The sequence below is a fragment of the Leptonychotes weddellii genome, chromosome 3 (assembly GCF_054177405.1).
Source record: "Leptonychotes weddellii isolate Sample4059 chromosome 3, ASM5417740v2, whole genome shotgun sequence".
NCBI classification, from domain to species: Eukaryota; Metazoa; Chordata; class Mammalia; order Carnivora; family Phocidae; genus Leptonychotes; species Leptonychotes weddellii.
In genome coordinates this window covers 67,890,846-67,915,994 of record NC_138371.1, presented here as the reverse complement: position 1 = coordinate 67,915,994, position 25,149 = coordinate 67,890,846, and the positions used below count along the sequence as shown (strand labels likewise).

The 25,149-nt window shown below is 38.5% G+C and overlaps 1 protein-coding gene across 1 annotated transcript in view; it reads left to right on the top strand.

Annotated features, from left to right (window-relative positions):
• GPD2 (glycerol-3-phosphate dehydrogenase 2) overlaps positions 1 to 22,860 on the top strand; it is a 101,245-nt gene extending 78,385 nt beyond the window's left edge. The window contains exons 9-16 of the mRNA XM_081814420.1: positions 7,892 to 8,026; positions 8,277 to 8,452; positions 9,001 to 9,132; positions 10,061 to 10,219; positions 16,003 to 16,115; positions 16,200 to 16,278; positions 16,468 to 16,566; positions 19,487 to 22,860. Of these exons, the coding sequence (XP_081670546.1) occupies positions 7,892 to 8,026; positions 8,277 to 8,452; positions 9,001 to 9,132; positions 10,061 to 10,219; positions 16,003 to 16,115; positions 16,200 to 16,278; positions 16,468 to 16,566; positions 19,487 to 19,612 (1,019 nt within the window). The 3' untranslated portion in view covers positions 19,613 to 22,860. The remainder of the gene's footprint in view (positions 1 to 7,891; positions 8,027 to 8,276; positions 8,453 to 9,000; positions 9,133 to 10,060; positions 10,220 to 16,002; positions 16,116 to 16,199; positions 16,279 to 16,467; positions 16,567 to 19,486) is intronic.
• The last annotated feature ends 2,289 nt before the right edge of the window (positions 22,861 to 25,149 follow it).

The following is a 25,149-nucleotide window of genomic DNA, read 5'->3' as shown; positions in this document are numbered from 1 at the left end:
TGACAACCTTACCAGGTATATTTTGCAGTTCCCATTTTATAGACATCGAGACTGAGGCCCCATGACTTTCAGCTTCTTGCCCGCCGTTTGTTCGCGTTGGAGTCAGGATGAGGACAAGTCAGTCTAGCTGCAGTACTTGTGCTTCTGAGTACCACACGGTACTCTGACTGGTAGTTCCAGGTTTTATGATGTGATTTTATATCCACCAGAGAGTGGATTAAGTCTCTCAATTCATTTCCTGGAAACTGCTAGACACTTGCAGAATGAGCATGACCTTTGCTCTGGACGGGCCTGATTTGGATTTGAATGTTAAACTGGAGGACGTTTCATATCTTATAACTAATCCCTTGGGCCAAGCAGTCTTCTCTGCAGATTTAAAAAAATAAAGTTTGTTTAGGTCCTAGAGCGATAGTTTTGAAATGTTTTGCATTCGCCAGGGTTGACATAATCATTTTAAAGGATTTATTAAATGGATGAATAAGTAAAATTCTGACAACAGTTTCTGAGCCTCCCCAAATGGCTATATCCTTAAGGAAGGGAAAAAAAAAAAAGTGTCAAATCTTAACACTCATGCTGTTCTCAGCAGCTGCCGCACTTCGGCAAAATGCGTCGGAACAATTCTGAAAAGCATTTTGCCTGTTGGGAATAAGACCATGTCTTCTTTTACGACTTAGAAAGCCTTCCATTCACAGGCTGAATTTTCTAGATTACTTGTTTGTTCTTTTCTGAAATGGGTAATTGATAGTTGTGTGGTGTGTATTGGGTTAGGAAGAAAAATGATCTTTTGAAAAATGTATCATTAAGTCTGCTGGGTAGAGGTTAATCAGAAGGAGGCAGTGGTGAAACTAAGCTATGACTTAAAGGGATTGAGAGAGACAGAAGATTTGCCGAGTGCTTTATCCATGTAGTTTTTCTGGAGTGTTTCTCTAGGCAGCGTCTTGAGTTGTACACAGGTTTTCACATATGCAATTAGTAGTGTTTATAGATTGCCTGTTATTCAATTAACAACCGAGCTGGCCATATCGACTCACTGCAGACCTGCCTTTTCGCTGCCAGAGACTGTACTAGGGTTATCAACTTACACAGGCTTGGATGTTCTCCAGCTGTTTAATTACAGTGTCACACGCTTTGCTTTTTCTAGTTTCATTAGTTTATAAATGTAATATGGTATCTTATTTCTGTGATTAACACTTCATTTCAGCAGGTTAAACATGCTGGTAGAGAAGTATTGATTTCTGACACTATTTCCCCTGTGTTCATTTAGATATTTTCACATGTGTTTTATTGATTTTCTGAAAGTGGCAAACAGGAGAAAGAACACCCCAAAATGTATGGCTAAATAACTCATGTGAAGCAAAACCGCACATTTGGCTCTTAATTGTCACTTCCTGTGGGCGTCATTTTCTATTAATTTTTAAAACAAACACTTGTCTTGCCAAGGTGTTAAGAGTAGAAATATTCATTATAATTTGAAGCAATTACACAGCACTTAGTCTTGTCAACCAGCTGTGGAAAATGTCTATTCAACTTTACTATTTATATTTTACTCTTTATATATTGTATACACCAAAACCTGAATGAGTTATTTATTGGGATTGCAACAAAAATAATCCTTAAACATGATGGTAAAGGGAATATCTTTTTGAAAATATTGCCAAGTACTTTTATACACTGTGGAGGTGCTCACGTGCGTTTTTAAACATCTGGGCATTTGGCACTTAAATAGTCAACTGGGTGCCCTCTGGGTGAGCTATTCTAATAAGTGGTGTTTAATGAGGACTTTCCTCAACTCCTGTAATAGTGTTGTTTCCTGTCATCTTGTTTTATTAAAGCATTTATTTATGTTAGAAGAGAATATCCAAATGTTTAAATATATAGTCATTAGATACTTTATACAAAGCCTGGGATATTGGCTCAGAGGCCCAAATATTATTGCTTTTGATTTTGTATTGTAGGCTGTTCTTGTTTGATAAAAAAAGTTTAGAGCATGTTTTAATAGGCCACATCTTATATATTGATCACTATCATGACCCCTACTTGATGTAAGATTTGGGGTTTTGAGAAATACTAGAATTGACATTGCTAAAGACTTTGAAAATGGTGAGAAAAATGAAACAGTAATGAAACCTGGTTTAGCTATCCTGGCAGTATGAGAACCAGAGAAATCAAGATGAATTTTTGAGCTCTGAGGCATAAAAGCCTTGACTTGAGGGCGCCTGGGTGGCTCACTTGGTTAAGCGACTGCCTTCGGCTCAGGTCATGATCCTGGAGTTCCGGGATCGAGTCCCGCATCGGGCTCCCTGCTCGGCAGGGAGTCTGCTTCTCCCTCTGACCCTCCTCCCTCTCATGCTCTCTGTCTCTCATTCTGTCTGTCTCAAATAAATAAATAAAATCTTAAAAAAAAAAAAAAAGCCTTGACTTGAGTGATTTTCTTCACATATTATACCTTGGAGAATTTAAAATAGGTGATGGCCACCACCGACTCATGGCTACAATGTGAACGATAGAAACGATTTCTCAGTAAGAACTTGAGGGTAGTACTTAGTTTAGTAAATACTTCAGTATTTAATTTAGTAAAAGTTGGTACTTAATTTAGTACTTTTTAGTACTTAATCTGGTAAAATATTTTTTATTTCTTTGAACTCATGAGCTTAGTAGGAGAAGAGGATATTTCGAAATGATAAATATGGAGCATCTTAGGACAGTGAAGTATTTGGGGGGAAAGCATGCTATTATAGCGGATCGTATTCTCATGAGCAAAGGGAATACAGTCACATTTCACTGAAAAGGGTGCTCAGTTAGAGATGTGGGTAAGGGGGCCTTAGTGGGAAGTATCCGGCTTGATGATCTACCAGGACAAGTGTGAGACCTACTGCTTGGGGATTTTTATTCTAGAGCTGCCTGGTGTAACATCATAGCCTGTGCATGTGCATATCATGTGGCTATTTCATTTTTAATTAGTTAAAATTAAATAAAATTTAGAATTCAGTTCCTCAGTCATATGAACCACATTTCAAGTGCTTCATAGGCTCGTGCAGCTAGCAGCGAGTGAATTGGGGCATGTAGAGGTAGAGCGTTTCCAGCACTGCAGAGAAGTCTATGGAACAGAGCTGCTCTATGGAATCGAGATATATTTATATACACTTTTAGAGAAGGAAAGGCTCGATTTGAGAGAGTCATTGAATTTGTATTTTTTTGTTTTATAAAATAAATGTGTTATCTTGTAAAAAAAAAAAAAAAAACCCTCCAGATATAAGAAGGCTCAAGAGGTGAGAAATTCCGTGATTCTGCAATTCTAAGGTACACGGTCCTTATTTCTCTTCACTCTGTCACCCTCCAAGTTGGCTTAATCCTGGGGTTGTTTCCAGCCAATGTGGCTGCAGCAGTTTCGGGCAGAATTAAGAGATAGCTTAACGATTCTCTATTCTGCTTACTGCTTTTGAATCTCTTTCTTCAAAGAACTTTAACTAGGGTTTGTTTAACAGTGTGCAAGGTTTCCACTGTGGGTGAATAGGTGATAAGGAGAGAAACATGTTAGTTCAGTTAGTTGCTGTCTTTTATACAAGAGGTTAGAATTCATGTTTTATGTGCTTAGCCATGCTCGGCCCTATGGACATAGATTATGCCTATGGCCCTGATCGGTCATTACTTAATTTCAGTGATGGAGAGATACAAGCACTTTATCCCTCAGCAGGAAATAGCATTTTGAATAATCCACAAAAATCATTAGATCTTAAGGTTGGGAGAAAACTGATAGATAACCTGATCCAACCAGCCTCTGGTCTAATAATATAAAAATCCTGCAGACCATAAAGACTGACTCATATTTTAAATATGATTTAAAATTTGATTATCCTGACATGTGTCTTTTTAGATAAATTTAATCCCAACATTCATCTGATATAATTCTGGGGTTAAAGAGCTGAATGCTAAACTATAAAATAAGTTTCCTAACACATTATAAACTCTTCCTGGTAGCGTTTTCTTTTCTTTTTTTGAGTATCAATTTCAAGAGTAAGGATTAAAAATGGTATCAGTATCCATAATGTTTTATTTAATAGTCTCTATGAAGGGAAACCTTGGATATTTTAGTTCGGTCTTTTTGTTTTAGACAACATAATTTTGCAGGTGTGTTTTTCTGCATGTTATACCAGAAAAGGCAAAGCATTTGCCAGAGAGACTATTTTCATATGCTTCAAATTTACTCTGGGGAGTCTAATTTTCCATCAGATAATTTTAAAATCAGTCAGAGGGCTTTAAGAGTTGAAGCCAAATTCCTGATCAGTGTGGCTACCTAAGGAATTTCACAAACATGCTCGGCAGACTGTGGTGACCACAGTGACGTTCTGTGTGGTTGGCTAAGTTCTATTTTTGACTCAGAGGGCTATTTGAACTCTAATGGAAAATAGTGGTAATTTCCTAGTTAGGTTTTTTGTAACGATTAAAACATTGCATGATTTGTGTGGACATTTCACGAGACTTTTGTGGAATTGCATGAAGCAAGAATTAACCCTCATTCCATGGAAGCCATCAGGATAAACTTAATTAAGAGAATACACATATGAGAAGGGCAGGTTTAGAAATGGAACCTTGCATTGAGACTCTGTAGGTCTCCAATTAACAAGACTGGAAGCCCTCGGCTTTCTGCGCCAGCTTATGATGTTTCCTCTTCCTTTGCTTCTGATGCGGTGTTTAGATATGGATTTGATTAAACACCACTGTAGACGTGTGTCATGTTAAGAGTGTGGCCCTCAAGGAGCTATATTAAAATATGCCAGATTTACCATAGGTGAATTTATCTTTACCAGAAATATATATATATATATATATATATTTTTTTTTTTTCATTTGAGGTCAAGATGGAGGGATGATCTGTCATTCAATATAGTTTTTTAGGGTCTTTCCCCCGTACTTGGTTAGACACCTTAAAAAAATTTTTTTTTTGACTATTCCAGCCATTTCAAGGAGTCTTTGTGACTCTTTCGATAGAGTCGGCTAGATTATTTTCTAGATACTTTTCAGGTGGTGCCGTGTATAAACACAGGAGGTTCACTGTACAAGGGCACACTCCCAAGGACTGAGTGGGATCTGACATCCACACTGTCCTCTGCTCACAAAACTGTGCTCCCCTGAATGAGATATTTTAATTTGGATGAAGTTTGGGCATGGTATGGGCTGGTGAGAGTCCTGATATTTATAAGTTACATGTAAAATATTTCCTTAATCTGCTGAGACTCGAAATGTGCTAATTTTTCCTTTTGTCTTGATTTTTAAAAAATTACGGTTAATTTTTATCATTTTGTCATTTTAACCGTTTTTAAGCATACAGTTCTGTGGCATTAAATACATTCACATTTTTGTGCAACCATCGCCACTGTCCATCTCCAGATCTTTTTTATTCCCCTCAACTCTGTACCCATTAAACACTAACCTCCCATACCCACCTCCCCTACCCCCTGGCAGTCACCATTCTGCTTACTGTCGCTATGAATTTAACGACGCTAGGTATCTCATATAAATGGAACCAGCCAATATTCGTCCTTTTGTGAATGATTTATTTTACTTAGCATAATGTCTTCAAGGTAGCATGTGTCAGAATTCCCTTACTTTTCAAAGCTGAATAATATTCCATTCTATGTATAGACCACATGTTGTTTAACCATTCATCTATTGGTGGTCACTTGGGTTACTTCCATATTTTGGCTGTTATGACTGATGCTGCTATGAACATGGAAGTTGACAATTTTTTTGTGTGTGCTTTCAGTTCTTTGGGGTGTGTATGTACCCAGAATTGTCATTGCTAGATAATATGGTAATTCCATGTTGAATTTTTTGAGGAACTGCCATACACTTATCAATAGTGGCTGCATCATATTACTTTCCTGTCAGCAGTGCATAAGGCTATCCCAGTTTCTCCACATCCTCACCAATGTCTGTTTTTTTCTGTTTTTTAGCTTTTTATAATAACCAGCCTAATGGATATGAAGGTGTATCTCATTGTGGTTTTCACTTGCATTTTTCCAGTGGTTAGTGATATTGAGCACTATTTTTTGTGCTTTTTGGCCATTTGTATATCTTTTTTGGAGAAATATCTCTTAAAAGCCTTTGCCCATTTTTCACTCAGGTTGTCTGTTTTAGTTATTGAGTTTTAAGAGTTCTTATATATTCTGGATACTAACTTCTTGTCAGAGATATAATTTACAGATATTTTTTCCTACGGCATGGGTTGCCTTTTCATTCTGTTGATAATGTCTTTTGAAGCACAAAAGTTTTTAATTTTGAGAAGTCCATTTTATCTTTTTTTATTATAATTATGTTATATTACCTATGCCTTTGGCATCATATTCAAGAAATCATTGCCAAACCCAATGACATGTAGATTTTCCCCCATACTTCTTTTCTTTTCTAAATGTTTTATAGTTTTAGCTTTTATGTATAGGTCTTTCATTCACTTTGAGATTATCCTTCTGCATGTGGATATCCAATTTTCCCATTGTCTTGATGTCCTAAAGATAGTGAACTTTTCATCAGTGAAGGTCATGGCTGGGAATAAGATGAAGGAGGTAACACCTGATCCCAAGTCATGGTCAGGGCAAACTTGCACTTACTCCTCTGTTATCCAGGGTTAGATTAATTGGTCTATGCAAGTAAGTGCAGCAGGACCAGGTAAGCATTCACTTCCTCATCATCTGCATCATTTGGCAACTCTTGGGTTGGTGCATGTGGTCAGCTCCTTGTTGTGGAGAGTGGAGAAGAAAAGGACTAAGCCATTCCTGAAGCTGATCTGGTTAAAGAAGAGTAGATTCTGAAAACTCTGCCTTGGGTCTTGCCCTTGCCCTTGCTCCTCATGGTGCACCAGAACCACCACTAGGCTATTCTCCTTACCCGTTTTTAGGTCAGTAGTGAGTGCTGTGCAACAGTTGTCCAATTCTACTGTAGAGTCCATCAATTCTTGGTATAGAGAGGTAATTGTATTCCGACAGAGTGTAAGAGAAATTTCATGGGATCTTCAATATTCAAAGACCTTCCATACACTGTAACAGAAATACGGTGTGCCTAAACTGGGAGGAACCAGTGTACCTATTTTTGAGGCAGTTATAAGGATAGTGGGATAGGGGGGAAAAGAGATTGTCAGGAGTTGAAAGATAGTACATTTAGTGGGTAAGAATATGAACTTTATAATCAGGAAGAACTGGGTTCTTACGCTCTTCTAGCATCTATAAGATGTTTGCTTTGGGCTAGATGGTTAAACTTTTTCAGGGTTTTGTTTTTTTTTTCTCATTTCTATGTTGAGAATAATAATAACTGATGCTATGGGTCTTCGTGAAATTAAATGAGATGAAATGTGTATGTCAAGTGCTTTGACAAGCCTAGGCCTACTATAAATGCTCAGTAAGAGGGTAGCATTGATGAGGGGAGAAAATCTCCTGTTACAGGCTTGTTTGTTTAGTAAGGATCTTTGTCCTTTCTGAGAAGAGAGAGCTAGGTATATTCTAGGAGGAAATGTAACAAGTCACGAATCTATCCCTTTGTCTTTGTTTTGTTTCTACTTTGTTGTTGTTCCTTTCAAGTGTTCTAGATCCTTCCAGCTGAGGGTTAGTAACATGTGTTCCTTTTGTTTCCTCTTTTGGTAGGAATCAGTGTCGGTGATTTTCAGGTTATTTGCTTTTTGTGTGTGTGTGCAGATTATCTTTGTAACCAAATAATTCTTTGAGTTTTTGTTGTACTTATCCACTCACTTAGTTGTTGTATTTAAGGGCTTCTTCTCTCTTTCAAAGCCTGTATTCATGTGTTCCTTTTCCTGAATTCTCTCCTGCTTATTAGCTATTTCAGAGTTTTGTTGAAATATCTTTAGGTCATCCTCTTCACCCTTCCCATTGATTTTTCCCAGTGAGAAGAGGGGACGTCCTGGCAGCATGGAGTGGTATCCGTCCCCTTGTTACTGATCCCAAGTCTGCAGATACTCAGTCCATCTCCCGAAATCATGTCGTGGATATCAGTGAGAGTGGCCTCATCACTATAGCAGGTATGGCGTATCACCTTGTGTTTTGGGTGTGCTTTAGATAGGACCCTGAGTTACACTGTCACACCAGAATCTCTCTTGATGCTAATGAACGGAGAATTTTTTTGATGAGTCTGAGTAAAGTCTTACACATTGCTTTGCCATATTTGTTATAAACAACAGGTGAATTTTGTTATGAATCAGTTGGCAAATGGGTCATCATAAGAAAAATAAGGATGGTAACCTAATGAATTATTTATCAAATTATTTGTAGGTGGAAAGTGGACAACGTATCGATCTATGGCAGAAGATACCATAAATGCTGCTATCAAGGCTCACAATTTGAAAGCAGGACCAAGCAGAACAGTTGGGCTTTTCCTTCAAGGGGGCAAAGATTGGAGCCCCACACTCTACATTAGGCTTGTCCAGGATTATGGGCTTGAAAGTGAGGTGAGTGTGCATCATCCTGTTCTTCACCTCATCTCACTGTTGCCACAAACAGAATTGGCGACCAGGAGGCCTCCCTGATTTAGAATTTCCTTTTGCTGGGCTCGTTTCTGTCTGCATGCTGTGGAAGTGAACTAAGGAAAAAAGCTGATCAGACTTTTCTTCGGTTGCCTAAAAAGCAATGCACATACTAGTTTCTGTTTTAAAGTCTGGGGTTGGTTTGGTTTGTTCTCCGCAGACAGAGCATCATCCCACGTTCTTTCTGTCTCGAGGGTATGGAAGGCTGTTCTTCAGAAGTGACACTGGGGGCAGAGTGAAGCCGAAGCTTCATCAGTCACTGAAACACTGACACATGCATGGCAGAGTTAGTGCTGGCCTAAGCATTCAGAGCCCAAGTGGTTTCCTCCCACAAAATCAAAATCTAATACTCTCCTGGAACTATTAGTTACGGGCTGTGAAAAACTGACAAGATACGCGTGTGCATTTTTTGCTTCATGCCTGGACGGTATTGATATTCAAAGTACCTGCCTAATGCAGTTTTGTTTCCCTAGGTGGCACAACATCTTGCCACCACCTATGGTGACAAGGCTTTTGAGGTGGCCAAGATGGCAAGTGTAACCGGAAAAAGGTGGCCCATTGTTGGCGTGCGTCTTGTGTCAGAATTTCCATACATTGAAGCCGAGGTATGTGAATGGTTATGTGGGAATTTCCTGTCTGCTGTGGGATGCTGGTCACCTGTTCATTTATCATCATCTTGGAAAATTATATATGACTAAATGCTAATGCCCATTTGCCAGCCAGAGCCCTTAGCAAAATGTCTGCCCAGCCCAGATCCCTTCATTTATAAATTCAAATGTTAAATCTGAAGTGATATTGACAGTGGTAATGATGTTAATAGAAAATACCTATTTCTTCCTCCTCCACAGAGTTATCCCAAGTCTTGTGACTTCTCAGTTGTTTGCCTCTTTTGTAAATTTGTGACTTTTCAAGTTTATACTCACTTGTGCGCCGTTGACACATCTTGGTTTGCACTTAACTTCCCAAAGATTGAAATTTTGTTTCTCATCAAGTTTCTACATTTTGTGAAACCAGAGACCACGCTTTATATTTATTTATGATTCATTGTACTTTTAAAGCACGAGTGTCCAGTAAGCATTTGCTTGTTGATTGACCGCAAGCCTTCTGTCCTCTGGGTACTCTTGAGACAGAAAACTCTGGACAGCCTAAAGAGATGAGACTATACTTTTTCATACTCGTTCTTTGCCTACTTGGCCATGTAAATTAACATCCATGTGATGTATAAGCAAAGAGGTAAGTGATTACTGTGGATGGTAAATGGGAAACGATGCAGTGTGCATGTTTGTGCCAGGGTCAATTCCGGAAGAAAGCATCAACTCTTTTCCATTTTGTCCCAATTTACAAACCTTCTTTGGCAGACGGGCAGGGAACTTGTATGATGTCATTATTTGTCTCATGCCTGCTAGAAAACAAGAGTGTATAAAGAACAATGTCACTTTCCCTAAGTGTGAATTTTTTTTTAAGTGAAGTGTTATTTCTTCTTTAAAAAAAAAAAAGGCCCATGCTAATAATTTTGTTTTAATTTCAACTCAGGTGAAATATGGGATTAAGGAGTATGCCTGCACAGCAGTGGATATGATTTCACGGCGGACTCGCCTGGCCTTCCTAAATGTCCAGGCAGCAGAGGAAGCCCTACCCAGGATTGTTGAACTGATGGGCAGAGAACTGAATTGGGATGATTATAAAAAAGAGGTATTATATAGAAGTCTTTAAAACCACAGTTCCTATTATAAACATGTCATGTCTTGGTCTGTTAGTAGAGGCTAGCATAGTTTTCAATGGAAACTTTTGATTTCTTGCCAGTTTCTGCGTGGAGGGGGTGTGTGTTTAATATTGCTAGATCTTAGGAAACTGGAAAGATATTCTGATTCCAAAATGTGTTGGTTGTTTCTGGAAAATACCTTATAGAAAAATACTCTTAAATTTGTGGTCATATTTCCTGAAAAAGTAGGATAATAATGATTGTGGGTAGAACCTTTTCTGGTTTTCATTGAGAACGCTTTTAGAATGTACTCTCTAGTGAAATTCACACTTGTGCAAATTTGCCTTTGGCAGGAAATAGTGGTTTTATTGCCTGACCACTAAATGCTTATTGATTTGTGTCATTTGGAATTTTATATTTATATCCAAATTTAAAAAAAGCCAATGATGCTCAGATGCCCACATTTACAGCCCTGGGCTTGTTGTAATAAACAGAAGATTTTCATGATTTTAATTAAATCAAATTGTTGTAATATGCAGAGACATTTTCGTGTATTTATAGGAAAAATACTTTCTGTGCACATTGGTTCCGTACTTCACCCCCCCAGTCTTTCTTTTTTATTTATTTTATTTTATTTTATTTATTTATTTTTAAAGATTTTATTTATTTATTTGAGAGAGAGAGAATGAGAGACAGAGAGCATGAGAGGGAAGAGGGTCAGAGGGAGAAGCAGACCCCCTGCTGAGCAGGGAGCCTGATGCGGGACTCGATCCCAGAGCTCCAGGATCATGACCTGAGCCGAAGGCAGTCGCTTAACCAACTGAGCCACCCAGGCGCCCCCAGTCTTTCCTTTTTAAAAGATTTTTTTTTTAAGATTTTATTTATTTGACAGAGAGAGAGAGACAGTGAGAGAGGAAACACAAGCAGGGGGAGCGGGAGAGGGAGAAGCAGGCTTCCCGCAGAGCAGGGAGCCCAATGCGGGGCTCGATCCCAGGACGCTAGGATCATGACCTGAGCCGAAGGCAGACGCTTAACGACGGAGCCACGCAGGCACCCCATCCCCTAGTCTTTCTTGAACCCATTCGATTGAAGCTTGTTTTTGCCACTTTGCTATAGTAGCTCTGACCATACTCACCAGTGGCTTCCATGTTGCTCAATACACTTGTCAGTTCTTGGTCCTCCTTTTACTCACTCACTTAGTGGCACTGACACAGTGGACTCCTCCCTCCTTCTTGAACTACTTTCTGGAATCCTCTCTGTCTTAATCTACTCGGGCTACTGTTACAGAATACCACAGTCTAGGTGGCTTAAGCAGCAGGCCTTCGTTTCTCTCAATTCTGGAGGCTAGAAGTCTGAGATGAGGGTGCCAGCATGGTTGGGTTCTGGTAAGAGGGCTCCTCCTGGCTTTCAGAGAGCTGCCTTCTTGCTGTGTTCTCATATGGAGGAGAGAGAGGGAGGAAGGGGGACCCCATTCTCAAGACTCATCTAAACCTAATGACCTCGCCAAAGCCCCGTCTCTAAATACCAGCACATTGGGGGTTAGGGCTTCAACATATGGATTTTGGGGGGAGCACTTCAGTCCATAGCACCGTCTGTTTGGGATGTGAACCACCACCACCAGCACTCACTACTACTACTACAACTCCTAACCTCTCCATGTCAAAAATAGCTATTCCACCTTTTGGTTCCTTAGGCATAAATCTTAATATCATCCTTGATCTGAATCCATCAGCAAACTGTATCGTATTTATCTTCCAATAATGGCTTGAATTCAACCCCTTCTTAATATCACCCTGTTTCCAGCTACCAGCATTTCCTCCATGGTTTATTATAAAAGCTTCCCTCCCACAAGGCAGTGTTCTTATGTGATTCTATTAAAACATAAGCCAGATCATTGGATATGTCAGTCCAAATGAAGTTCAGAGGGGAGGTCTGAAGTAAAGATGTAAATTTGAGTTGGTATTTAAGCCATCATGCTGGATGAGCTCACATAGGGAGTTTGTGTAGTTAGATAACAGCAAGTTGTTCAAACACAGCCCTGGAGCTCTCCAGAGTTTAAAAGTTGGGTAGATAAGGAAGACTCCCTGAGAAAGGCAAAGTGATAGCTAGCGAGGTTGGAGAAAGTGTGAGAAGACTGAAGAGAGAGTTGTTTCTCAGAAGGAGAGGAAGAAAATATTTCAAGAAGAGGAAAGTAATCTACTGTATCAAATGATGCTGATAGACTAGTAAGATGAGGACTGATAATTAACAATTACTTTGCTGAAACATCCTCTGTTTTACTCAGTGTAAGGCCAAAGTCATGACAGTGGTTTACAAGGTCTCTGTGATCTGGCCACCACCTTTCTGATCCCTCTGGACTTCCCATTCATTCACTCCCCACAAGTTGAGTTGCTCTTCCTTATTTAAGCCCTGCTGGTTCCTCTGCCTGGAATGGTCTTTCCTAGATACCCTCATGGCCTATCCCTTCACTTCCTATCCCTCTCCCTACCTCATTTTTCTCTTTGGCATCTGTTCCCATTTGATATACCATGTATTTAGTTGTTTGTTTATTTGTCATCTGCCTCTCATCCAGGAAATAAGCTTTCCAAAGGAGAGGACATGATCTGCTTTATTTCTGTAACCTCAGTGCCAGCCATGATAGGCCCTAAATAAATAACTGTCCATGATGAATGGACATAACTGCGCATCTGTGTCCTATGTGGAAGGTGTAAGGAAGGATTGGGCATAGATCCTGTCCTTAAAACATTCTCATTCTGGCGTAGATTCCCAAAGGTGGTTACCTATCAGAGTCACCTGGAAATGTAGGGAAAAGAACAGATTTTGAGGCGTGACTTTAGACTATCAGATTCAGGGTCTTCAGGGGTGAAACCATGGCCCTACATTTAAAAAATTTTTCCTGTAGTAATTTTAATGCAATGTTTGTAGTGTACTGATAGCAGAAGTCACTGGCTGAAGAGGTCCTTAATCTGACCACAAGTCTGTCAGAGGTAACCTTTACCCCCATTTTATAGTTGAGAACACAGGCTCAGGGAGTAAGTCTAGTCAGAGTTCAGACACTTAGTAAACTGTGCAACGGGGGCCGAAACCAGGTGCTCTGATTTCAGGGCATGCGCTTTCCCCACCTTGGCCTGGTGCCTCTGCTTTGGCAGGACCGGTTGTAGCTCTTCCAGTGTTGAGTTTTGATTTCATGGACTAAAGCCACATACAGAGACAACCCAAGAGTGAAACTTGTTTCTTTGCTAATGCCAATCATTTTTTTTTTTTGTTGTTACCGTATAGAAAGATTGGAGATAATGTGTTCCTGTAAAAATTATGGTTGGAAAGATTTGAATATGCAGGAAGATAGCTGGTGCCAGGAATTCAGGCTGTAGGAGGTAGGAAGGAAGAAGAAAATTCTGTAAACTGGCTGTGTTTGGCCCTCCTGAGGAAACTAGATTTAACTTCATTCAGTTCAAGTTTTATGAGTAGATTTGTGTGCTCAGAAATATTCTCCCATCCCCCTCAACAAAGTAAGAGGAAATAAAAGACCTAAAGTTATTATCTAGTATCTGAGCTGTAGGAGTATTAATGAGACCTGTGGACAGTCTAGAGAGAACAAAGGAGAAGGAAAAAAAGAATTAAAGGTTAGATAGCTGGACTTCTGAGAAAAGGTTAAAAGCATTGGGATTATTTAACCTGCAAAAGTGAAAGCAGAACAAGGTGATAAATAACTCTCTGTAGATGAATTGTGGTTGTTTTTACCAGTCAATACTTAATGAGTGACTTGTATACTGAGCATTATACCAAATATTTTAGGGGAATAATAAATAGCTCATAGTTTCAAGGATCTTGAAATCTAATTGAGTGGTTACAACCGACTATATACCTCAGAAATGTATGTCTCTTTTCAAAATCGAGAGAAAGATTTAGAGAACAGCTACTCAAGATCGAATCCAGCCGCATTGGAAGAACTGATTAGGGAAGAAGACGTTGTCTAGGGGAACTGGGGATTGATAGAGGAGTTGGTGAGGACATTTAGAGAATGGGACATTGCCAAATTGTGCTCCGCAAGGTGTAAATCAAAAGACGACTACATGGACAGAAGAATTTGGGAAATTCTGAGTTCAACAAACGAAACCATTTTCTTCAGCACAGATGATGTGGTGCCTTTCGAATGCCTATGTGCATTGTCAATTTCCAAAAGGGAACTTCTTCAGAGACGGACCCACCTCTCCCTCTTTGGAAAGACTGGAGGGAGGGAGACTAGTACTACTCAGGATGCATGTTGGAAAATGCTGCCATAGCATTTTACCTTCAGATAAACATAGCATTATACCTTCAGATAAAACATACATTTCCTTGAGAGACTTTAAAGAGAAGACCACTTAAGTCAATTGAGAGAGGCTCACCAAAAGAAATTCTTTCAAAATTGATTCTTATGAGGAGGAAAAAGGGGCAGCAAGTGAAGAAATGGGACTGTGACTCAGAACAAAGCCAGCCGATAAACACCACATTTAAAATAGATGGAAGACAAGTGCTCCATAATGAAAGGGCATCCTGGACTAATGTGGATGTAGGAATAGAATAGTGTCAGGAGTTGACTAAAGGTTGGGGAAAGAATGCTAAGGACACCAAAAATAAATTTTAAAAAAACCAAAAAGAATACATGTAAGGCTTAACCTAGATCATTGCTTAAAGTGACTGGCACCATATTTTTGAATGCTGGAGAAAAGGAAGAACAATTCAACTCAGAGTTTAATACCAAATTTCTTTCCTTCTTTTGTGTCAAGGAGAACGGTTTTCAGTGTGAAAAGAGCAAAATAAATATTGGTAAGAGGAAATAGATATTCAAATAGGAGACTGCTCTAAATGAGTTTATATGCCAGCCCAGAAAAATGATATCTTTGGGTACTCAGAGAATTTGCAGACGGGATTATTTAACTACCGTTGAGCTTTAAAATATTGTGGCAAATAAGAACAGAACCAGAAGACAGAAGGTGGGCAAATGTAGTACAAAATTCCAAAAAGGGAAAGGAAGGAAAAAGACAGTTTGTAAGCTGTAAGCCAGCAGGAGAGTGCCATGAAAAACTAAGAAAGACAATGTCCTCAACAATAGTTACTATCTGCTGAGGCTGTGGACAGTGGCAAGTGTCAGAGTAACTGTTCAGAGAGCTTGTTTCTTCTCGTGACCATGTAACTTCCACCCAACTCTCAGCATCCTTGTGACAAAGCTTCAGAGTAGCTAATCCCATGATGTCTGTCAATGACCGTGTGTGCCACCTTTAATTGCTTTGTCACCAAACCACAAGGATTGGGTTTTCTAGATTTGGTTAGACGATACTGGGTGAGAATATTCTGCAGGAAAAAGAAACGAAATATTAAAACAGGCGACGTGAGTGAATCTCAGAATTATTGTGCCGTGTGAAAGCAGTCAGACACAAAACACTACATACTATATGGACCCTTTTATGTGAAACTCGAGAAAAGGCAAAAACACTCGGAAGACAAAAAGCAGATCAGTGATGGCCTGAGGCTAGCAGATCAACTGAAAAAAAGGGCCCGAGGAAGCTTCTTAGGATGATAGAAATGTTCTATATCTAGATCGTGGTAGAGTATACATCAAACTGCGTATCTAAAATAGGTGCATTTTATTGAATATAAATTATACTTCAGTAAAACTGGAAGAAATAAAAAATTGTGCTGGTCAGAAAAGTGAGAAAGGAAAAAAAAAGGAGAAAAAAAATCAATAATTCTTTCCATAAATCTTTGAACTTTGTGTATGCCTGTGTTTTAGGAGGAACTTGAAACAGCCAGGAAGTTTCTGTATTATGAAATGGGCTATAAATCTCGATCAGAACAGTTAACAGATCACTCTGAAATTAGCCTCCTGCCTTCCGACATCGACAGGTACTTCTAATAAGTTTCCATATTTCTCTGTTTTGACTTGACCCACATAGGTATATTTTTCCAATGTTCAATGTTGTGTTCCAGGTACAAGAAGAGATTTCATAAGTTTGATGCAGACCAAAAGGGCTTTATTACCATTGTTGATGTTCAGCGTGTATTAGAGGTAATCTTTTTTTGGTTCAATATCTTTGCTAGCAGAAAAACATAAAAACTCGATTAGATCATTTTTCTGCATCTAATGCTTTCTATAAGTAACTTTCTCCTGTAATTTTTGAAAGGTTGGTAGCATTAATAAAAGGGTATGCATCATTTTTAATTAAACCTTATTATTTTGTGCTTTCCTTATATTTAGAGTATCAACATCCAAATGGATGAGAATACACTACATGAAATTCTGAATGAAGTAGATTTGAACAAAAATGGACAGGTTGAACTCAATGAGTTTTTGCAGGTGAGCTGTGGTGAGGGGAAACACGTGTATTTGCTTTTTATCTTTTGGTTGTGAATGACTGTTCGAGAATGGATTCTTAAGGCCACATGGTTGTCACTTCATTCTGAAAAAAAGAAGGCTTGAAGCCAGCAAGAGTTGCCTCTGTCTGCCCTCAAGGATCAGGCTCTTCATGGTGCATGTTCTTTTCTCTTTCTTTCTTGTTTTTTTTTTTTTTCTTCTAAGACATTCTGTTGTGTTGGGCAATTTAGATGAAATCCAAGTTAATTATGGCTTAAAGGGCTGAATAAGAAGTATGCTTTTTAGAGAAATAGGCCATGGACTACCACTGCCAGACTATGCTTTCTCTGCTTCAAAAGACGCACACCCATATTTCTAATGTGGAAAGTAATTCTTTTTTATGAAGTTAAAAAAAAAAATCCTAGTTGTACTGATTTGACGGTATTTACTAGAGACTCTGAAATGTAATTATAATATTCTTACATCATAAAGAACCTGAAAAGCAAAAGAAAGGAAACCTGTATTTTGGGGTCAAGACCCTATAATTCAAGCATTTCTATTTCCATTGTTCCACTTTCCCAAGGCTCTCACTTGTTTCATCATAACCGTGAAGGGAGTAAATTCTGTTATTCCAACTTCAAACTGGAATCTGCACATCATTCCTTAAAAGTTCCTTAAAAGAAAGAAATTTAATAAACCCATGTGTTATTTGCAGCCGTCCATAGGACTCTGATCATATGAAGAATGTATTGGTTTCCAAGCGGCCAGGTTTTTTCTGCAGTGCTTTTTGGGCAGGTATTTCAAATGAATGCCAGGTCTTGCTTGCACCCTGGCAATGATGAATGCTGAACATGAAATAAATTAATGCTGGGGATTTTGGTCAATGTGAGCCCTTTCTTCACTGTGTCAAGTTAAACAAACAATATCAAGGCAAAGGAAATGGTAATTGTCTCTCTGGAGATGAGCTCTAGATAAGAGCATTGTTGAATCTAAATGCAGAAAATTTTCACAGGTTGTGTCCAGCATTACAAAAAAGAATGTTTAGTTCTTTAGCTTACTGTTTAAGTGCACATTTGAAATGGAGTTTAAAATATATGCTGGGAAATTAGAAACCATTTAATAATTTTTTTTTTTTGGTCTAGCTTTTTCTCGAGAATATTTTATTGTTTGTCTCAGAATTTTAAAAAACTTTTCTTAAAAGAAATAGCTTAGGCTTCATTTCCTGCATTTTGTAAATAAACAACAGCATTTAGGGTTGAAAGATCTGGAGTTTTAGAAACAATAGGAATCTAATTTTATGGGTATGCTATGTGGTTTGGGTTTTAAGTCATTTTCTTGAATGCAACAGAATTAAACACATAAAAAATAATTTAAACCATCTGCAGGTTTCCTTGTAGAGTTTTTCAATAATTATTTCTTGTCCACTTCTAAATGAAAGAGACTATTCATGCTTCTACTAAGTACAAATACACAGTGTAATTTTCAACTTAAAAAATGCTGACCGTATTTCTCATGAAATATATTCACACCCAAATGTTGTTGTTGTTTTCTCATAATATGGTTTCAAGATACTTGTAATGTTTAAAGAAAACTGAATTTTTAAAGGTTGGTACATCATATAATGTTTATGGATCAAGAAGAAACTCTAGCTCTATCAGTTTTGTTAGCTCTGATAAACTTAGAAGGTCTTAATGGAACCATAGACATAACAATAAACAATAAATTGTTCTGTCTTTAGATGTCAGCATTCTTTATGTTATACCGTTTGTCAGATGTAAAGTATATTTTTCAGGGTTGGGGTTTTTTTTGAATAAAATATTTTTCTTTTCTGAACATAAAGAGCCCATGTTTATCCCATTAAACACCTTTTTGAATATAGATCTGTTTTTTTCACTAATCATCATGGAAGGATCACTACAGATGTTGCATGGTTACATGACTTTATTTTTAGGTTTGGGCTCTAATGACGCTCTGCATGTAGGAGTCCATCTTTAATAAGCAATGGCTTGTGAAACAGCTTTTAATAAGGTCGTGAAATTCTGATCCAGCCCCTTGGCAGATGCCTCTGACTCATATTCAGAGTCATTTTTAAGAAATGTATCTCTGAAGGCTAAAGAGTATAACCCTAAAAATATTTTGAGAATTTTTCCTGATGAATGGCTAAGTCAGTTCTTTTTCAAATAAGTAAATACAAAAGATTGGGGAAGTGAGATCAAGAAAAGCAAATAGTTAAAACCACATCAACTTGAGAAAGAAAAAAAAAAATCCCCATGCTCATAATTGCAAAGGGCCTTCCAGATTAAAGGCCTTTGCCCGCTGACTGCATGTAATTTCAAGGCTAATTCTGATTTTATCCATTGGATAAAAATGAATTAACTAAAATCTGGGCTGTGGAGTGCTTTTAATTCTTAAGGTAGATCTCTGGGTCCATTTCAAGGACTTAAATGTAAATTACTTTAAAAAGTCTTTAAGGAATTTGGATTTAAGGGACTTGAAGTTGTCAAGTACAGTAACACTAAAAAAGAGTAGTTAAATATAGGTCATGGTTTGTCTTTGTTCAATCCCTGAGATTCCTTTTTCAGATTTTTAAATGAAATTAAAGTTCCAATATTTGAGTTGCTCAAAAAGATATGTGCCCTGAGCACATGAAAGGGGCAAAAAATGATGCATTCAATTTGCTTTTAAAAAGCAGGCTGATTTGCTAGGTAGGTATAGTTTTGGCAGCCCTGAAATACCTGCCCCTTTCCTCCTTTTTGAAATGTTCAAAAATTGTATTCTTCTTATTGGCGCTGTAATACCTGCTATGGTTTTTGATGGAGCACTTAATCGCATCTGCCTGCTGCAGAGGTAACCATTAAAATGCGGTGAAGAAGGGAGGAAGCATGCCTGCCTTCTGACTCTTGTTGCCTGTTTTCTCTTGAAGCTGATGAGTGCTATTCAGAAAGGAAGGGTGTCTGGAAGCCGGCTCGCGATACTGATGAAAACTGCTGAAGAGAACCTCGACAGAAGAGTCCCCATTCCAGTGGACCGAAGTTGTGGAGGATTGTGAGTCTGGGCAGTAAATCCACGGCCAGGAGACATAGGAACAACAAATCATCATGTAACAACCAGAGATGACTTACACCACTCCAAAATAGTGGCCATGGATAGCTGCCTTTGTTAACACTGGGAAGCATTCCAAAGCTTTAGGACGTTGATGTATACCCTTTATTTGTATTTGCCATTCAATCTAGCTTCTAAAGAGTGTATTTTATCTTTTTTCTCACTTTCAGTGCACACTGATTTAATGCTTTGCATCCATTTTGTAACCTGTTAGACTGGACACACTCCCTTTTTGTGCGTCTCTTCATTTATTCTGAATCACTCCTAGGGACAGAGCATTTTGGCCGAAATTGAAAAGAAGCTGGAAAAATTTCTCGTGACGTGCACAAAGCTCTGGACATTAAGATTGTAGATAGGATTTGCTCCTAACAGAAACTGAGCAGGGAGTGACCTATAGAAATGATAGCGTTTCTGGAGACCTCTCAGATCCTTCTTCCCTGAGATGGATTGCCTTCCCCATCCAAACAATACCATGCAGTTTTATATCTAGGGTATGACTGGCAAAACTGGAGAGGGAAGACAAAGTTTAGATCTGGTTACAGGAGCGAGTCTCAAAGAGAAACTCTGAACGCTTCCAGAATCACAGGTGTAAGATAAGGATAGCATTGACATTTGCTGGAAGTTACACTGATAGTTTCATCTCAGCAATTCGGTTTTTTTCCCCAGTCACTGCTGGTTTTTCTTTGACTATTATAGTTGCCAGGAAGATCCTTACTTTCATATTTTAAAACCAGCGTTTAAGTGGCAAGTTGGATGTAATGGGATGAGACTAAATTTCTCAAATCCTTACAGTAGTAATAAATCCTTTTAATAAGGATTAAAAACCTGTGTGTGTATGTCCACATGCGATGGCACGATTTTCAGTCCCCAAATCCTAAACTGTGGCGCATGTGCTCTTGTCAAACGTGGCCTCTTTGGCTTAGTTTATTGCATCATTTTGGGGGAGTAATTTCAAACGGAGAGTAAAAGAGGATCGAAGTAACCTTTAGTCAACTTTAATTATAATTATTTGTAAAAAGGCACAACGCTGCAGTAGTCAAGGTCATTTGGGTTGCTTAAAGCCTTTCTCCTTCGCGACTCCGTGGAAAAGTTCTCAACCACAGAGAAAAAGAACAGAAAAAATCACGCACAACACACACCCACACACAGACCCTTCTCCCACCACACACACAGAGAGACACAAAACAAAAACAAAAATGAATCTGATTGAACTTAACAAATAATACATGGAATTTAAAGGGCCAATTTGGTATGCTTTTGCAATACTTCACTAGCATTTTAACCAATCATCTGAATATTTATCCACTGTGCTTCCTCTTGTGAGGTTAACTACCTGCTTTTTTATTTTCTAAGGTCAGGTTGTGTATGTAATAGGAGATATAACCCTGTATTTAATGGCAGGCTTTAATCGCACAGACTTGAGAGCTTAGTTTTTTTTTTTAACTGGTACATAAAACACTTTTGTGCTGTTATTTCTATTTACGTGAGCATTGTAGAATATCTTTCTGCCTCATTCAAGTGGGGTATGAGCTTGGATGTCATAATGTAAACACTGGAGGTTCACAAACCACCTAAACCCCCGCCCCACTTCAAAACATTCACTTGTTTTTAAATGAAGTTTAGACTTGCCACTTCCTAAAGGAAAAACCTCAAATGGAGCAAGGGATGCTCCCAGGTATCACTGTGAACGTTTTTCTTCCAAACATGTGAACATTTTACACTGCCTTAAAAAAATATATATTGGAAGCATGTGGCTTTGTAATTTAGTGTTTTTCTATCAAGACGATAAGTTTCACTGTTTAGAACCCGGTGACCCTTGATAGAAAAGCTGTCCTTTAAAACACCGCAGATGACGTACCACAATATAGTACATTTGTGCTCTCTCTCTTTCTCTCTTTCTAGTTAGATCAAGATAGCGAGAACTTGTGCCCTCCCTGAACCCTGAACCCATTACAGTAGGGACCGGCTTTATAGGCTGACTGGCCTGGGCAGAGCTGTATTTGTACAACAGGCCTGGTTTGTGTACGCTTTGCTATGAGTGAAGTTCCTTTAAGAACAAAGAAAAGCGCACTTTGCTTCCTTTGAGCGTCTCTGCTTTTGCTGAAAATCTGCTAATTCTAAAACATACGCTCCTTCACCAATCCCAGAGACTCATCTTGGAAGTGAGCTGGTTCCAAGTCTACTGTGAATAAAGCACCCCCGCATTTTTGTGTGAGTTCTTAATTAAACCTGCACAGCTTCTGTACCTGATTTCAGAAAAGGGGAAGGAAATGGAGGGATTAGCCCCTTCAAAACCTATTCCAAGCAGGAGAGAATTTTTCTTTTCTTTTTGTACAAATGTGATACTAGATGATTCTGTGTGGATGGGGATGAGGGGTGCAGAGATTGTCTTTATCATCCGGTGATTTATTTCAAGAGCCTTTAAGGGGATTCAGGTGAAGGAACCCCCATCTGTGGTGAAGAGCTGGATGCTCCTTTAAATAGCCCTATACCACAGTCCTAACAATAGTGACAATGCTGGATTATTGGTTAAGCCAAGGTTGTCTGCCTCATAGCCCTCATGCTGTTTGCAATATTCTTGCTTTCAATCAATTTATACTAAGTATAACTTTAGGATTTCTTCTATTAAATGCATGCTCCCTATTCTGCTTTAGTTTTTAGCTTTCTTTTGTCTTTTCCAAAATATTATGTAACTTAGTCTTTTGTACAACAACAAATATTTCATTGTGACTTTTACTGAACATACTGTAAGGATGATCATTGATCTTATTTCCTTTTTTATGCGTAAAGATTTTTGGCATATGAATGTAATAATATTGAAGTCAGTGATGCTCTAACTTGCACTGTTTTGCATTATGTCAACCCTTTTCAGGGAATAAAAAAGCCCTACTGTGTTTTTAAAGACTATCAAGTACAAGCCGTGCTGGAGTGGATATGCGCACTGCATGCCTTCATATGTGGTGCTTTCATGTATTGTGTTGGATTATTGTTCTAGATGGGACTGTTAAATACTGTGTTTGAGGCTGGGTTGTCATTTTTATAACTGTCTTGGTGTTTTATCGCCATTATTTATTACTTCTGATATACAGAATGAGCTGCATGCATTTATAGAGCAATAAGAAGATGTATTTAATGTGCCTTGTTTTTAACTGAATAAGAACTGAAAGCACGAATCAATAAAGCTGATTAAAATGGTCCAGTTGCTGGCATTTTTACGTTACTTACACTCAGAGAAATAACTTTGATTACTGTTGAAGTTTAAAAAAAGTTTGATAATATTTCCACAAACTATTTTTTTAATGGCCCTTACCCATGAATTCTTCTGGCTTGTAATTTTGTAATTTTATCTCAAAAGTGAATCTCTGCATAGACAGATGTAATTTTATGAGACTGCCAGAATTATTTGTATTAATTTGTTGCTGGAGCCTTTAGGGCACGACTTCTGTATTTGTGCAGTCCTATTCTAAAATTATATTCATCCTGTTACAACTCTGTTGAATTCTTTTTTTTCTTTCCTTTTTTTTTTTTTTTTTTCCCCCCTTGGTCAACCAGAGCTTTTCAGCCTGAGCGTTGCCAGGCACACTGATGAATTTTATCATAACTAAAATCAATAGAAATGAATGGGAAAGATTACATAATCCATTTTGATCATCTTACATGTCAAGTTAGTGCAGGGTTGCCAAGTGTTGATAAATGCTCTGACAGAAAAAATGCTATATATTTTCATTGTCAGTAAATCAGCAAAGCTGTTATCAGTTTTAACACAAATTTTATAAGGCCCATGTTTTTTTTATAGGTTTTAATTTACACATGTATATGGGGCATATTCTCCATTTGTGGTTTAGATGTGCGGCCTCCTGGTTTTACATGCTCAAAGGCACGTGTGAGTTTCTGAAGGTTCTTTGAAATTGTATAGAATACCCCAAAGCGATGGCTCCCGGACAGACTTGTAACAATGAACTGTTTGTTCAGTGCCTGGAAGGAAATATATTGCAGCTCAAAACATTGCCCAGTGATCTAGCTTTTCGAATTTTATAGCACTTTAAAATTTGTCAACATAAAATTTGTCAAAATACATGGCTCCCAGTTTTCAAAATGTATAAAATTGATGGTAAGTCAAAGAAAGGGAAATGGATACTAACATCCGTATTTGCAATCTTTGGCAACACCGCATTATCACTGGTGTCGGATTTCACCTGATGCCATTTGACTTAGAAAGGAAAGAAACCTAAGTTTCGAATTGATGTGGCACCCTTATAATGAGAAAATTTCTGTATAGGAGATGGCGTTGATGAGCCTTTTGTGCCTATATTTTGTATTTGAGGCGTCTAACTACCAAACTTGTGAAATGCACACACAGAACGTGAGCTATGTGAGCTATGAGGACACCCGAGATAGTCCTGCAAGGTCCTGTGCTAAGAAGGTTTTGGACCCTTGGCAAAAAGTCAAGAACTACCTTCGCATTTCGTTAAATCCCTGCTCAAGAATCCTAAGATTCATTTGATCTAAGCAAAATACCGCTTTAGCAAAATGATCAGGGCTATGTTCCTTCTCCACATTGGTCATTGAATTGCACTGTTCAGTAAACCCTACCATGGATCGGTTCCCCTGTGAGTTCCCCGTATTCGCGTTGGAGTTAAGGTATGTATCCTGTAGTCGTGGTTTCAGTGAAGAGATGGGAGGCTCGAGTGTCGTGGTACCCACCGTGGCTATTATCAGAGCGTGGCACATGCCACAACTGGTTTCAGCAGCTTCTGAGCCCTTCAAGCCCGCTACTGGGTGTCTTAAGCCGAGTGTCTCGGTACAGCAGCTCCTGTTGAGCCCAGGTTCACTTCTTCGTTGCTGCTGCCAGCTTTCCTTGTCTCAAGGAGCGGGGAGGTGTAAAAAAATGTTTTCCTGTTTTGGGGCCCTAGTGCCTGTAAAAAACCAGTTTGGGTTCAGGAGAGTCTTGAATCGGGAAGCTGCTTTTTCATAGTCCCAGGCTTTCTTTACTCGTTTTAACCTTCTAAAACTGGGTCTGAATTTTTCATAATCTTTAAAAAATTCAACCCCGGCATATCTGATTTTGCTTTAAAGGCTACCTGCCTCTGTTTGTCTAAGTGATCTAAACGTAATGAGCTTGATCAACGTAGCACTTTTCTTGAACCTGACCTCAATGCCCTCTTCTGAGCAAGCATTCCCTCTTCACTACCTCCTTCCTTCAAGGGTCTTAGAGTAAACAGCCGCTGCTGCTGCTTTTTCATTTGTGGCCTGGTAGCTTTGCTCTTCTTTTCCTAAAAGAATTTTTTCTTGTTGTTTTTCATCCTCACCATTAAGGGATTTACAATTCATTTTTATGCATCTTGAGTTTTTCCTATCCAAGTTAAGAAGCTGTAAATCTTAGATCCATTGAAATGACAGTGAGAAATATTTCATTTTATCCCATGAATCATTTGCCATCCTTATTGCAGAAAAATGGCAAAATTATGGTGTACCATGTTTTCA